Source organism: Anneissia japonica, unplaced genomic scaffold (genome assembly GCF_011630105.1).
Source record: "Anneissia japonica isolate Jap-2015-1 unplaced genomic scaffold, ASM1163010v1 scaffold287706_len398110_cov188, whole genome shotgun sequence".
NCBI classification, from domain to species: Eukaryota; Metazoa; Echinodermata; class Crinoidea; order Comatulida; family Comatulidae; genus Anneissia; species Anneissia japonica.
In genome coordinates this window covers 169,204-184,782 of record NW_022756069.1, presented here as the reverse complement: position 1 = coordinate 184,782, position 15,579 = coordinate 169,204, and the positions used below count along the sequence as shown (strand labels likewise).

At 34.5% G+C, this 15,579-nt stretch overlaps 2 protein-coding genes across 2 annotated transcripts in view; one reads left to right on the top strand and one right to left on the bottom strand.

Moving 5' to 3' along the window:
• Positions 1-9,885, top strand: part of LOC117123842 (hephaestin-like protein) — a 14,249-nt gene extending 4,364 nt beyond the window's left edge. The window contains exons 6-16 of the mRNA XM_033269867.1: positions 419-585; positions 786-909; positions 1,579-1,750; positions 2,012-2,286; positions 2,792-3,000; positions 3,250-3,675; positions 3,977-4,145; positions 4,364-4,577; positions 5,147-5,970; positions 6,694-6,807; positions 7,716-9,885. Coding sequence (XP_033125758.1) covers positions 419-585; positions 786-909; positions 1,579-1,750; positions 2,012-2,286; positions 2,792-3,000; positions 3,250-3,675; positions 3,977-4,145; positions 4,364-4,577; positions 5,147-5,970; positions 6,694-6,807; positions 7,716-7,894 — 2,873 coding nt within the window. The 3' untranslated portion in view covers positions 7,895-9,885. The remainder of the gene's footprint in view (positions 1-418; positions 586-785; positions 910-1,578; positions 1,751-2,011; positions 2,287-2,791; positions 3,001-3,249; positions 3,676-3,976; positions 4,146-4,363; positions 4,578-5,146; positions 5,971-6,693; positions 6,808-7,715) is intronic.
• On the bottom strand, positions 8,405-14,780 carry LOC117123844. Its single transcript, XM_033269869.1, has 4 exons — positions 14,457-14,780; positions 14,114-14,204; positions 13,679-13,735; positions 8,405-11,093 (listed from the first exon to the last, which is right to left on the bottom strand). The coding sequence occupies exons 2-4, from the start codon at positions 14,175-14,177 to the stop codon at positions 10,654-10,656; spliced, it is 561 nt and encodes a 186-aa protein (XP_033125760.1). The 5' UTR covers positions 14,178-14,204; positions 14,457-14,780; the 3' UTR covers positions 8,405-10,653.
• Between the last annotated feature and the right edge of the window lie 799 nt (positions 14,781-15,579).

The window sequence follows — 15,579 nt, the reverse complement described above, 5'->3', positions numbered from 1 at the left end:
ATGAGCACGCACACACACACCCCCATACACCTACACACACAATGTACATATATACATATATATATACATATATATATATAAATTCAGTGTTCATTCTCATATATTTTGCTTCTCAACGAAAAATTATGAACACGGTAGAGCATTTTGGGATTAAACAATTTTTCAAACATACCATAAGCATACTGTATACGTTTTCCTACTGATTTATATATTTTTTTTTTACTGATTTACTGATATTTTGTGCTGCAACAACACAAAATGTCTTTTGTTTAATAAAAATAAAGGAGAAATCTTAGCTTTAATTATTATCCCATAACTGAAACTATTATTCGGTAAGCACTTGGTTTGTGTATTATACAATAGCATAATTTTATTATATCATTTTGGCTTTTAAATTCACCTGGCCTATTGCTTTCAGAGGATGAAAACTTCATGCAAAGTAACATGATGGACAACATTAATGGCTATATGTACGGAAATACGCCGGGTCTTGATCTATGTTACGGAGACACTGCCGACTGGCATGTGATGGTATTTGGAACTGAGCAAGACATACATACACTGAACTTCAATGGAAACTTTTTGGTATTCATTTTTACTGTTTTAATTTTCTGTGTAGGCCTAGTGGATACATCATTCTGTTCACATACCTACGAAACATAGGCATAGTAAAATAATATGTTCTAGAGGCTTTAAATTCACCACATACCCCACTGGCCCAGTTGTTAAAGGCGTGTAGTAATCATCAGTAACTCGATCATTAAACCTATGTTAATCTTGCTTAGGAATTTAGAGGGCGCCGAGCTGACGGTCTTGGCGTTTCACCTGGAGCCATGGTAACGGCAACTATGTTTGCATCTAATCCTGGCACCTGGTTGGTAGACTCTGGCGTTACCACGCACTACACAGGTACGATTAAACAACATTTAACATAATAGCTCGCTCACGTTTTCACAGACTTACCCGTAACCTGCATATATTTATGTACTTTTTTTTAAGTGTTTGCTCAGTAGCACCGTAAAGTTATTTGTAATTGTATGAGTAAAAGTATATGGGTGTTAAATCTGTGTCTATCTGTCATGGCCTAACCATGGAGGTATAAATTATTAGAGGTCTATAAACGGTATAAAACTAGACTTGATAGCAAGAGGCTGGGGGTTCAAATCCCGCCAGAGACACATTACATTCATGCAACTGAAGAAGTAGCATTTTGTTCTTATTTGAACTCTATTTAATATTCATCTTTTTGTTTATATATGCCTATATGTAGCCTATATATACGGTACAATATAATAGCGATAAAATCCAAATCGTTTTACTATTTTCGACAAAACTTTCAATCCAGTACATTTTGCAATCTACGCTTCTTCATTAACAGCAGAGGGTTCTATAGATGTGAATCCCTGTTGGTACAGATAGGCATCTTTTGCAAGGCATTTGGCAGACACTGAGATTTTTTTTCCCTCAAACTCGCAGGTGCATATTTATTTCTTATCTATTTACTATATAGTGCTTTGTGACCATAATATGCCGATGTATAATAATATTACATTGATCTTATTTTCGGATATTAATTAGCTGGATCTTTAGCACTGTACACGGTAAATGAAAATTGTGGTTTAAAGCAAACAATTGAAAAACTGTCTGGCGTTGTCAGGAAATATTATATATCTGCCGAGACGGTCGAGTGGAACTATGCACCATCCGGAGAGGATATGTATAACGGCGGCAACTTAACGGACCCAGAAAAGTAAGGACACAATAATGGAGACAAATTAATACATTATAATGCATGACGATGCAGATATAAGTATGATTATCTTAATTGCAATATACAATGTTGAGCCGTTGGACTGTGTTTGAATTACTGTTATTGGGGCGATTTTTCACACTCGCAGATTTTTTTTCCGTTTAAAATATAGGCGTATATATTTGAATGAACATTTATACTGTGACATATTTTATTTTGACATAAGTTCTTCACTGAATATTTTTATTAATGCATATATAGAGACAGTGCGCACTTTTTTGAACAAAGTAATACTAGAATCGGTGGCACATACTACAAAACAAGATATTTTGCCTACACTGATGAAAGCTTTACTATGAAGATCGATCCAAAATCGGGTGAAGAACACATGGGCATTCTAGGTCCTGCTATTCGAGCCGAAGTTGGAGACACGATAGAAGTGATGTTTAAAAACATGGCCTCCCAGCCGCTTAGTATTCATCCACATGGAGTTTTCTACGACAAGCAGAATGAGGGACAACTGTACGGCACCAAATGTAAGTTTTTGTTAACTAATAATTACTGTAAATGGATTCACATTATTACAATATAAAATAGTGATGGCAATAGCAAAAGCAATGGCAACAGCAACAGCAATAGAAAAGCAACAGAGTCTGAAGCAGCCGCAGAAACAGTAACAGGTCCCCCACTCGTAGGCGCCACCCCAGCTCCACTGCTGCTACTGCTATACTGCTCTGCTACAGCTACTGCTGCTTCTGCTACTGATACTAACCCAATTGAAATAACAACACTGTTACATTCTGCACCTAAGAAATGCAAAGAATACTCCTTTAGAGTTGAAATAACTACTTTAAAATAACAGTGAACGCATAGTACCGTATATTTTAATGAAAAATGTAAAAAAAAAGAAAGGTAATAAGTAGTCTTATTTGACTATATTATTACCGAAATTATTGGACAGAGTAAGTCAAATTATATCTCAATATCAATATTGTTATTAACTTAATGATCGTTATAATTTATTATTATTTATTTACGTAGACAGCACAGAGTGCAGCAGTGTAACTACCAACAACACGTGTGCATACTCATGGACTGTTCCAGAATATGTGGGACCGACGGAAAATGACGGCGATTGCTTATCTTGGATGTATTATTCTGCCGTTGACATTCAAATGGACTTATTTACTGGGCTAGTTGGGCCACTGGTGGTCTGCAGACCGGGAACGCTTGACGCCACTGGAATGAAGGTTATCTAATTTGCAAACAATGATATTTCCTTTACATTATTCACATAACATGTCCCCAGGGTATAATTAATGAATGCTGTACACTATGTTACTATGATTGCAAATTGCAAATGTAATCCAAAATACTATAGGATAAGATGCATACCACCTAACAGAAAAATAGTATGAATTAGGCCTATAAAAGACATTACAAAATTATAGTAACATCATCAACAAAGCTAACTCATCTTGTTTGGTCAATTTTCTCAGAATACAAAGGTTGATCGAGAGTATTTTCTATTCTTTACAACATTCGACGAGAATTTAAGCCACCTTCTAGCAGAGAATGTAGAATTCTGCAAAGAGCCGGGTGCAGTTGATTTAGACGATCCAGATTTCATCTCCTCTAATCAAATGGCTTGTGAGTACTGTACATTAATGTTTTACTACCATGATTATCATATTATGTTATATTGTTTGCATATATCTTATATATTGCCTAATTTTGATATTGAATTGAAAGACCATAGTGCCAGTTTTGCCTGTATTTTTCAAAAGAACTTTCATGTAAATGGCGGGGTTTTTTGGTCTTGCGATTCTATTTATACACTAACACATTGTGCACACCGGGCTAGTCTTCCTACACTTCCTAAGTGTGGAGATCTCAATGGCCTAACATTTCCAGAATCAAACTATATCTTCTGATCAGCCGATTCTACCTAAAGTGATCAGTTTCGGTGACAAATAAAATGCTGATACACTTCTATACTGGAGACAGCACCATTCGTCAATAATCTGATGAGAACCCCATAATCTGGTGTGGTGACGGCATCATGAATGGTGCTGTCACCGAAAGTGATACTTATCAGGTATGTTAGGTAGAATCGGGTGTTTCGATTGAATCTCCTCAAGCATTAACATTGCTTCACGTGCCGTTTACGTTCACTATCCAATACGGTTATATTTTGTGGTTGTCGAGAGAAAATTTCTCAAATAGTGTGCGGGTGAAACTATTATGTGGCATCTTATGGACCTTGGCAAAGAAACGGATGAAAACACTGTCTATTTCCACGGCCATACGTTTTTTAATGACGGTTCCCGCTCCGACACTGTAATGTTGTTTCCTGGCCTTTATAAGACAATTACAATGGAAACGTCTAAAATAGGTAAGAGCCTCACTTGATTTTTTATAAGTACGTGGGCCCATCCTTAGAAATGGATGCGACAAATAATATAACCTTTTCAAATTGATGTCATCAATATTATTAATTTCTAGTGTTGCTAATTTTCTCGTTTAATCCACGTGAGGTAAAACTACTTCTGTGAAAACAGAATTACCGAATAGTTGTATGGTGGTTCGAAACTAATTTCGTTTTATTTATAGGAAAGTGGGCGATTGAATCGCAAACGTACGACCACTTTAAAAACGGAATGCAAGCCATGTATACTGTCAATGACTGTCCGGAATCTAACACCATTAAGGTGGAATTCACCGGCGTAGATAGGGTCCACTATATCGCCGCCATCGAACAGGAGTGGGACTATGCCGAAGATATGTACGACGGGATACACGACATCAGTTTAGTTGATTCCCGAAGGTAACAATTAAGCTGAAATTCAGTGGTGATTTTATTGCTAGTACTACAGCTTATTAACTAACTAATGAACCTAATGACTTACAATGGATCGTCAGTACTCTCGTATGTATGTGGGTGTGCGTATGTATGTATACATAATTACAGCTTGATATGTGAGTTTCATATTGACTGCCCATCGTATATTCAACCAGAATATTATGTGGCTCATTCCTGAAAATGCTTCAAAATTATCAATTTCGCTTTTCGAAATACTGGAAGCAACTTGGTAAAAAATGGAAATATATTAACGGGTACTGTAACAGCACTCATGCTATTTACTGTAATTCATTTACAAAAAAAAAAAATAAGGACATCAAAGGCCCATAACAACACATTTTAATTACCCATAATCATTAAGTTATTTAGTACCTGAGTGCAGTATCAATTTCAGTATAAATATGATGTGTTCAACACTAACTACATAATTTACTTAATATAGACCCTATCAACTTTTCAGAAAATTATAATTTGCTATACACAAAGTTTGCCATTAAACAAACTAATCATAAATTTGGTTGTTTTTTTTTCAGTAATGGGTACATTTTTGTAAATCGTGGAGATACCTTTATTGGACACAAATACAAAAAGGCTATATTCAGAGAATTTACGGATAGTACTTTCACCACTGAGATACCGAGAAACCCTGATGGAATTCATCTTGGCATTCTTGGTCCAATTCTACGAATGAATGTTGGGGACAGGCTCAGGGTTGTTTTTAAAAATCTAGCAAGTTTCCCCAGACGATATTCATTCCATGCACACGGAGCTTCTTACGACAAAACAACGGAAGGTGCATTGTATAACGACGGCTCTTACAGTAAAGGCGATGGAATCTTACCCGGTGAATCGTATACATATCAATGGGTTGTTCCGAGTACAGCAGGACCTAGTGAAGATGAATCGACCTGCAAAACTTGGGCATATTACTCTAGCGTTGATCCAGTCCGAGACATCAATTCTGGTTTGATAGGTCCGCTTATTATCTGTAGGCCCGACACCATAGCAATAGACGGAAGCCGGAGTGATGTTGATAGAGAATTTGCGGTGCTGTTTACTGTGATGGATGAAAATAAAAGCTGGTATCTTGAAGAAAACATCAATACATACTGCTTCAAGCCGGAAGAAGTCGACGTAGAAGATGGCGACTTCGAAGAGAGTAATCTCATGCATGGTATAAATGGTCGCATTTATGGAAACCTTCGTGGCATTGAAATGACTGTCAATCAACGAGTTGATTGGTACATTATTGGCGTCGGTAATGAGGTGGACGTGCATTCTGTACATTTTCACGGGCAGACTGCCATATACAAGCACGCGACCGTACAAAACGTTGATGTTTTTGAGCTCTATCCTGGTAAGTACGGACTCATCAACCTTCTGAATAAACTAGTGTCTGTTTAAAGCCGGTTACTAACTGCGTGCGACGGCAACGCGACGAAGAACGCACGCAAAGACGCGGACCCAACGGATCGTCTTTTTAATGAGGATCCGTTCAGATTGCCACTGACAATCAGCAGACGGCGTTGCGTCGCCTATCGCTCGCCGTGTGGATTCGTCGTGCGACGGTCGTACGAGGCAGTGAGTGCCCGGCTTTATGAGCCATTCCGGCGAAATGAGCATTTAAATACAAAACTAATTTAAGTGTCAGAATGCAATGAAAAGATTTTGAAAATGACACTTACAATTAGTGTACAAAGGGCCTTTATATGAAGATGACTCATTTTAAAAACATATTGATATATACGTTACTGTTTAGGAAATAACATAACAGAAGTAGCATTTTCCCGATAAATTATAATACTTTTTAAGTAATATGATCGTTGAAGTAAAGCCCTAGAATGTAGGACTACGGTATGTCATAATAACTTACTAAAAAGTGTTTTTCTTACATAACCCATGGAGGTATAACCTATCCACAACGTTAGATACAAATCTCGAATGTAATAGTTACGTTTAGTGTTTGCTGGGCAGTCGGCACGAAGTGCCAATGACCTTGTGAGAAATATATTTACAGTCGGAGTCAAATGTTGTTTTTTTTAAATATACATATTATATATTAACCATTATTGTATTACAGGTGTTTTCCAGACAATGGAGATGGTTGCTGATGATCCCGGTCAATGGTTGTTACATTGTCACGTGAATGATCATTTAGCAGCAGGCATGGAGACTACCTATACAGTATATTACGGTACGTTTTTTTCAAATGTAATATGAACGCGCGACACAACGAGTGACGACATTGGAAGAGAACATTTACTGATATAGTACTTGCAGCAATAACAACAATCAGTGACAGTGAAAATAACTGAATAATGTTGTGAGCGTATATTTGACATGGATTTGATCATGGACAAGAAAAGAAACGAGAACATTGATGGAAATAAACATAAAAAATCTTAGAGAAAAACAGTGACATAGAGAGTGAGACAACGAGAGATACAATCGATAACGTAGAGGAACACCGAACATAACATAACAGTGACAACGACAGTGAAAGGAACAATAGTAATGATTGCTGCATTGCTGTGGACATGAATATAAACATAAACTGCATTATGGATAAAGCCATGGACTAGACAGAAACGAAAACAAAAACAATAAGAATGAAATGTCGTCATGAAAAATAACAATAAAAGTGGCATAAATATTGACATTGACCATTACAGTCAATATTAATGACAGTAAGCAATATTAATATAAATATAATGTAGAACGACATGAACATAAACATATAAATGAACTTTAACATTGACAGTAACGGTAACAATAACATGGACAAGGACCGTGACAGAAATAGTGAAAGAACGACACAGAAAAAATGGCAGATTTGATATGGTTATAGTTAATGACAATTACTGCTTTGTGTTGATTGTATCAGGGTGTCTAAACAACACATAATGAAGACAGGCACCCAATAAAATTTAGGCATTAATAATCTAAAAAATTATTTAAAAAAAAAAAGGTGTAAGTGAATATGGATATGTACAGTACTGTTAATATATATTTTTACATATACTCTATTAATAACTTTGATTTACTGTATAATAAGTTCAAATGATGCTTCTGAAACCTTTTCGTTTGTTTCCATTCTTTTAGAAAATCCGATAGCGGGGGAGGAGGAGTCTAATAAACCAGTCGGATTGATAATCTCGACTTCAATTCTGGCCACTGCTTGTGTTATCTTAGTTATCTATATCGTCTTTATGAGCCGTACAAGTAGAGAGAATCATAAGGAGAGTACCGTTTATGTCAACAGGTCCAATCCTAAATTTTAATGCATGTAAAGCAAGGATGGCAGTATATTATAAGCTTTTCATGATCGAGAAGGATAGAGACGAATGCAGAATAGTTGTATCAGAAGTATGAACCGACGTAGGTTGTTCATAGTAGGCCTAACTTTATCCTGAGAGTGTATAGTGATTATCTGTATACACACATTAGACAAAATGCGTGCGGCCATCTGCCATTAACATAATGCATATTTTCTATCTTTTGATGATTATAGTAGGCCTATTTAAATACATTCTACTAAAGATTCAGTAAACAGTAGTATACGGTATTTACTGTATACAGAATCGTCATTTTAGCTCCTGTCGTTGTGGAATGATGTGAACATGGTGTTACTAAGCACCACTCTACGGCTGCTACAGTAGTCACGAACCATGTTTAAGCAACTTAGCGTAATGACATTTACAGTTACTTGTTATTTTTGTACTTTTCATAATGTTGTGCAGTTACAGTTTTTTTAGTAAGAATATAAATCAAGCAACTCACTAAGCAAAAACTCTACTTCCAACCGTTTTATTGAATATCATAAACGTCAAAATGTATTACAATGACACCTACTCAAAACAAATACTCACAATTAGTAAACAATTCAAAGAACATCTTTAAGTTTCATCAAATATTTTGAGGGATGATTAAAGAGCATCATAAATAGTTATCAAAATAATACACGAAGATTAGTTTTAGCTCCCGATACATACTAAGCTAGTTGCCTTATATATTAACACTTACAATAATCATTAAAAACAAAATTATGTTGATTATAATGTTTAACATAATAGTACTGGTTTTGAAACAAGTGGTGACTGAAATTTATAACACTCTGATAAAAACATAAGTTTTCTGAATGCAAATAATAAATGTTATAAACAGAGATCATTCCATTATCAATGATTATTGATAATTTTGTCATAAAAAATACAAAATGTTCTTTAGAATATAAAGACGAGATATCTCAGTATACCCAAAGAATTGGGACAACATCAATTGCACATACCTTGTTTTGGCAAGTTGATGGGATTATCGTTGGTAAAGTCATTCAGAATAAATTAGCATAATAACTCACATATAAAAACCGTCTTTTACAGTAAAAATATTGTTTCAATGTTAGAAATTTTGATAGAATGATTATCAATTTTAGTGACTTACTTCTTAATTACCAGCGCTCATGCACAAATTTTACGTTATAAAAACGTTGCAGTTTGGTGTTCAAAGATTTTAAAAACCATGAATACGTATTTCTAATGTAATTTCTGACCAACTAAATTTGCTGCAACGCTTGGTTACGTTATTATTCGACATAATCTAACCACACCTTTAACAATGTTTAGTCAATTAAGGCGTAAAGTGGGTCCACCCTAAAATTGTCCCGAACTGTTTGAAAATCTTGGCTACGGCATTGATGAGGTCATATACATATACAAACACATACAGCTTCATGAAATATAGGCCCTATAGGAAAAAATCTCCTTTTTGACTCAATTGTCAATCATTTTCAACAGATCATTACCGATAGATTATATTTACTAGTTTTACTTTACCAGAGGATGAACAATTATCAACTCTTCTGTAGTCATTGTTTCAAAATTACATCGCCTTAATCAAATTATGTGTTATTGATATTTAGATTAATTTCATGAATTGTAATAATAATAATAATAATAATAATAATTAAATGATAATGACGATGAAGATAATGATGATTATACGTTTTGTGAGTCTATTTATAAATAAATGTGCATAGGACTAGTTAAAACTGTAAACGAACTAAAGTAATACATATAGAATGATATGCGTAAATGAATGATATGTTGGCTTACCAAGAGTGGAAAAATATATATCTTAAACTTTCACCCTTTTTAAACTTTCGTGTCAACCACAAATGAATCGGAGTATGTAGAGAAATGACAATTGCATAGGCGGCGATGAGTCTGATTTCGATAATGTCAAGTATTTCCAATAAACACTTTATTATTTCCAATAATTGAATAATGATTATATTTATAAGAACTTAATTAGTTTTAGTATTGACATGAATATTTCATGCTTACATTGAATACAATAAAACAATTCGTAAACCACATATCGTACATATATCTAAAAATCTAAAAATGACATTTAGGCCTATCTTTAAAAAAAAACATTTTCCATAGACTATATCAGAAACTTTATCTACTTTTGCAATAACAAAATCAAGTTAATATACTTTCTAAGATGTGACAGTATGTATAATAAATATAATTTATGAAAATATGAGATAATATTACATGACAAATTAAAAAATGTGAAATATTAATTATTAATCTGTTACCATTTCTCATTACTAACATTTGAATTATATGTACTAAGGTGCACCGATTCAAAATTAAAAGAATATACATGTAATCTAACACATAAAAATATAAATACGTTCATATATTATCGTTTCGTGTTAAGAGATCGGTCAAAAATATCTAGCCTAAGTCACTGACACTTTAGCTTTCATCGACACCACGACTCAACAAGATATAAAGGTGGGTGTGCGTACTTCCACGTATCGACATGTCCTGGTTGCGTAACAGCGCGTTTAGAATGCACGAATCCTTCGTTTGTGCCATAACCATGGCGTTATTCTCTATAACTTCTTATGTGAACCATGCCACTGACATGTTCGAACAAAGTTTTTTTTTTCGAGTGTTCGTACACGTACAACTTGAATCTTGTTCCTCGCAGTATAATTATGTCACTTGTTGCTCCAGTCTGACTGACGTCACTGATAATCAATTTCTTCATCCAGTGCCGCATATCGCGAACTACTCCCACGTCGCTCATGCGCAGGCATCTCACTCAGTTTCGATTCATATGCTGACCTAGATGTCATCGGCTGATTTTCATTTATATTTTCAATGATAATTTCGTCTGGCGGCACAATACGTGTGTCCGTATTCTCCTGCGTGTTTTCAACACGCATTTCAACAGGATCTTGCAAGTCTTCCACATTCCCAGTGTTGTCTGGTGATGCCTGAGGGGGCTCCATTGCTACTGTGTCAGAGTTTGAACGCACCCGGGGGTCGTCACCATTGGCTGAGCCCACGGGTTTGAATTTGGCCTGTTGATTCTCGCGGTGTTTAAAGAAGAAATAACAGCCCCAGCAGGTAAAAACAAGTAAACCTCCAACCACAAGTAGAGATATTTGCCACCACGTTAGTCCTGTATGGATATAACATAGTTGCGTTAAATCAATCTATCAGTACTGATATTTTACAACAGAACGTGCTTGGCATTATTGACAACGTATGATTTTAAATATCTACAGTGGCGGATTCAGGGGGTGGCAAAATTGCTAACTGAGTTTGAAATCAATAAGATAAGAGATTACAAACCGGAAGGTTTAAGGGCATAGCTTCCTGGACCCCATATGATAAGTAAGGAAATACACACACACTTCAAACCATAAGTCCTCCATTGCCACCCTATTTAATTTACTTATAAAGGAACTACGGGAAAAATAAATGTAAAGTGTCAATGAATGTTTCAGAAGATTTGAAGCAAGCAATAATGAATACTAAAGATAAATACAATATGTGACGGCTCCCTCAGCGGTTGAGACGAACACATTGTTAGTATGCTGTTTTATTATCATTAATATTCCTGCAAAGACCAGTTATTGATTCAAGTGGTTAGTAATTGTGTATTAAAATATTGTCCTCTTGTATATTAAAATAGTTCCACGCCTTACTGTGTAGAAAAATAGTTCCCAATATTGTACAGTGCGGTTGATGCACAGCCCTGATTGTATTTTAAACATACTTTTTGTAATTATTTATTGTGTTCCTGTTATTATTGTATGTGCGCTAACGATTATTACGCAATCCATTCTATATTGTATGTCACCTTTTTGTGAGGAAGAATGTATGTATTAGCAATGCATTAAAGTATGAAATACTGTTCATGTATTATTAACATTATTATCATTAATATTGTTATTATTATTATTGTTTTTATTATTATTATTATCATCATTATCGTTATTATTATTATTATTATTATTATTATTATTATTATTACAGTATTATAATTATTATTAACAGTTTTATGCTAATGTTTAAAATAAATTACCTAGTTAATAATATATTATTTATTATTTTATGAGTATAATATCTGAAAGATATTAGGAAGAAGAAAACATAAAAAGATGTTCGCTGTACATTATAATAATGCCTATATACTGCACCTACTTTATAGGCCATATCATTGCCTATATTCGCCTATACTTAGAGGCATATCGAACGAAGATATTTAACATTTTATAGTCATCTAATATATGCAAAGATGCGTATTTGTGGTGTTAAGAATATTTTGAATGCATATATGCCCCCGACACCACCACCCTTAAATTGCAACTGACGCCTGTATGTATTGGGTTTACAAACGAATCAATAGTGCATACTCTACTTAAAGCTCACACAACACAATACCATATTATGCATCATAAACGAAGACCGTGACGACTTGACAATTACAATCTAATAACAAAATGCTCGACAGACTGGGTTTATGGGCATCTGTAACAATGTAACCGACCTCTATAACAATGTAACCAGTCCGTTTATGTTCGCACTCATGAATATTAATAACTTAACTATTGTTCCTCCAACTTAATATGAATATATATTATTTTTCTTCAAAGTAATAATGTGCATTATTATATTCGTATCGGTTTTATACAAGACTAGTTATACTTTAATGTAAGTATATAAGACGTATTATATAGATCATATTTACCGTAAATACTGTATACAGTATTATATAATATAATAGTATATATATATACATATGTAAACCAATACATAAATAATAATAACAATGCTCAAATAAGCATAAATGATGATGTCATGGTGTCTCTGGCGGGATTCGAACCTGCAGCCTCTCGCTATCAAGACGAGTATCATACAATGATACCACAAATACCTTTGGTATAATTGTTTATTCCCCATGCACTGTCTCTCATAATACTAACTTTTGCGCTCGCACATAGTGAAGCTGGTCAAACTATAAACTGTAGGTTACAGCCAGGAAATCATATTAAACAACTTAAAATTAGATTTGCTGCGTAGCTCCGTATCCACAACATAAGCAAATAGATAAATGCTTAAATAGTAACAAAGTCATAATTCCATCAAGCATGTCCATTGCAGGTACACAAGACTATATGTGTGTGTGTGTGTGTGTGTGTGTGCGTGCGTGCGTGCGTGTATAATTACATGTCATATATAAGAAAAATAAGAAGTAGCTACATTGACAAAGTGATAGGCATCAAATAAAACTCGGAAAAAAACAACCATTTGTCAGATGGCATTATCTAAAGATCGGTTTAGAGCTTATCGCTAAGGTATAATTTCAGAGATCCCGTTTAGTCGCTAAAAATGCTTAAAATGAGGCGTATTGATCTCATATTACGCAATGCATCGATAACTAGCGGGGTTCCACTCATGTGCAAGAGTGTGAAATGTAGTTGTTTCTAATAGGATTTTAATTACTAAATAAACGCCAGTGGCCCGGTTTGTTGTCTGCATAGACAGCAGAAGGGCCATGTTTTGAATCCAGGTTTAGGAAACTTTTTTCACTTTGCAGATTCTCCTTTCACGTTCAAAATGTGTATGTGTGATGTGTAATTATAATCTGTGATAGGCCTATTATGGTTGACTTTACTGTATATCTATCTGTAATGTATTTATGACGTATAGGGATTGATAAACCTACCGGTATTTTCGAAACTAATGATTTAGATTTACCTGATTCTTTTGGGTCGTCGTTTCCATTCGAAGTTGACTGAGTCGTAGTAAATATGGCTACAAAAACAATGTTGTAATGATAAATATAATAATAGTAATAATAATAATAATAATAATAATAATAATAATAATAATAATAATAATAATAATAATAATAATAGAGTACATGTTTCTATAGGGTAAATAATTGCAAGAAAACAATATATGGGCTCGCACCCCATATCATTTTGCATTACAACAAAAAATGTTCCCAGGAAACGGAGAAGGTTGTAGTTGCATGTTTGTCTCAATGACTAGTGGTAACAGCGGTATGAAAAGTTTTTTTTCCGAATTGCGGAAGGCACTTACATGCTTATTATTAATATTTAAAGGCTGGAATGCTATTATCAATGGTGCTATATTATGAATTGATAAATTCAACTAAAATCTACTTACGTACTATAGCGGCCGATAAATACACAGCGACAGCCAATACCCTGGTTGTCGAAATTGTAGACATGTTTGCTGAAGGTGAGTTTCTATAATTCTGGAAATAAAAGCACAATAAAGAATATATACTAGGCTATCAAACATTCTGTTTGATACCTTTATTTAATATCAGCTACATTTAATTAAGTATTATGAACTAGTGTCTATAAAGTCAATATCTGTCCGCTGTACCAGAAATTAAATGAAAAGTACAAACGATCAAGATTTGACCATGATCTTAAAGCAATTAAGAAACAAATACAGGCCTAATATCTAGAAAACTTAATGCTTGATATTAATGCTGTTTTACCTGCACTGTCCACGATTTCTGTTATGATGGCGTCCGTGCTGTGTATTCGTCTTTGTTCTTATACCATTTTGAATTACGGGATAAATAAACGGCCGAGTTGAAACGATCACACAATACGCTTATATTACACAGTTGGACTGATCAAATTTCTCATAGTATACATTTGCAACATCGACGTGCATCGAACCCACGATCAATAGAGCCAATAGCAATTAGAATATGGTATCGTGCACAACACAATATCGTCTTTGGATATTCTTCCGCCCTCTTATTGTTTATGTAAGGAAAGAAAAATTGCATCAACGACGTGATGACGGCGTTTGCTATAATAAATGTCTAACCGTGAACTACCGTACTAAAGCGTTTTTCTGCGTTATTCTTATACACAAAGTTAATTATTCGGTTCATGCAGCTTTGGCGTTAATTGATTTGTATAAGTAATTTGCGAATAGGATAGTAGTAACTAATTTTCAAAGGTAACACATTGTTGATTATAACTGATTAAATAATTGTAAAGTTTGTTTTGAAATGCACACCGATTCCGCGCTGGCAATGAACAACGAACCAACGAACACTGACGTCGTAGAAATTATAACCTAGTATCACTTTGGCTACCAGTGCGTGAGGCTTAATAACAACATAACGTGTTTCTACATAATTATATAGGCGTATTGTGCATAAATAATACATTATTTATGTAATGTTGTTAGATAATTTTCCCCCAGAGCGATAGACCCTATTAGCTTATGTACCCAAGTGATAATATAATTGAAAATTAAATTAAATTTGTTATTAAACATGTACCTAAAAGTTCGAAATGATAACGTTACGCATGGTTAGGTTGTTAGAAGGGATGTGTGAAGAGTGCCCCGTCTATCGTTTCTTCTCTTGGCGAAATAGTAGACACAGAAGTTGACACATTTCGTTGATATCTTAAGTGGATGTAGCGAGTCCATTGATCTCACATTTTAATAGCATTTGCATCAACACAGCGACCTCAACGATATCGACATAGGCCTGTACAGTACGCATATTATTTCTGCTTCTCCAATAAAATATATTATAGGCTATATATATTATATATATAGGCCTATATATATATATATATAGGCCTATATATATA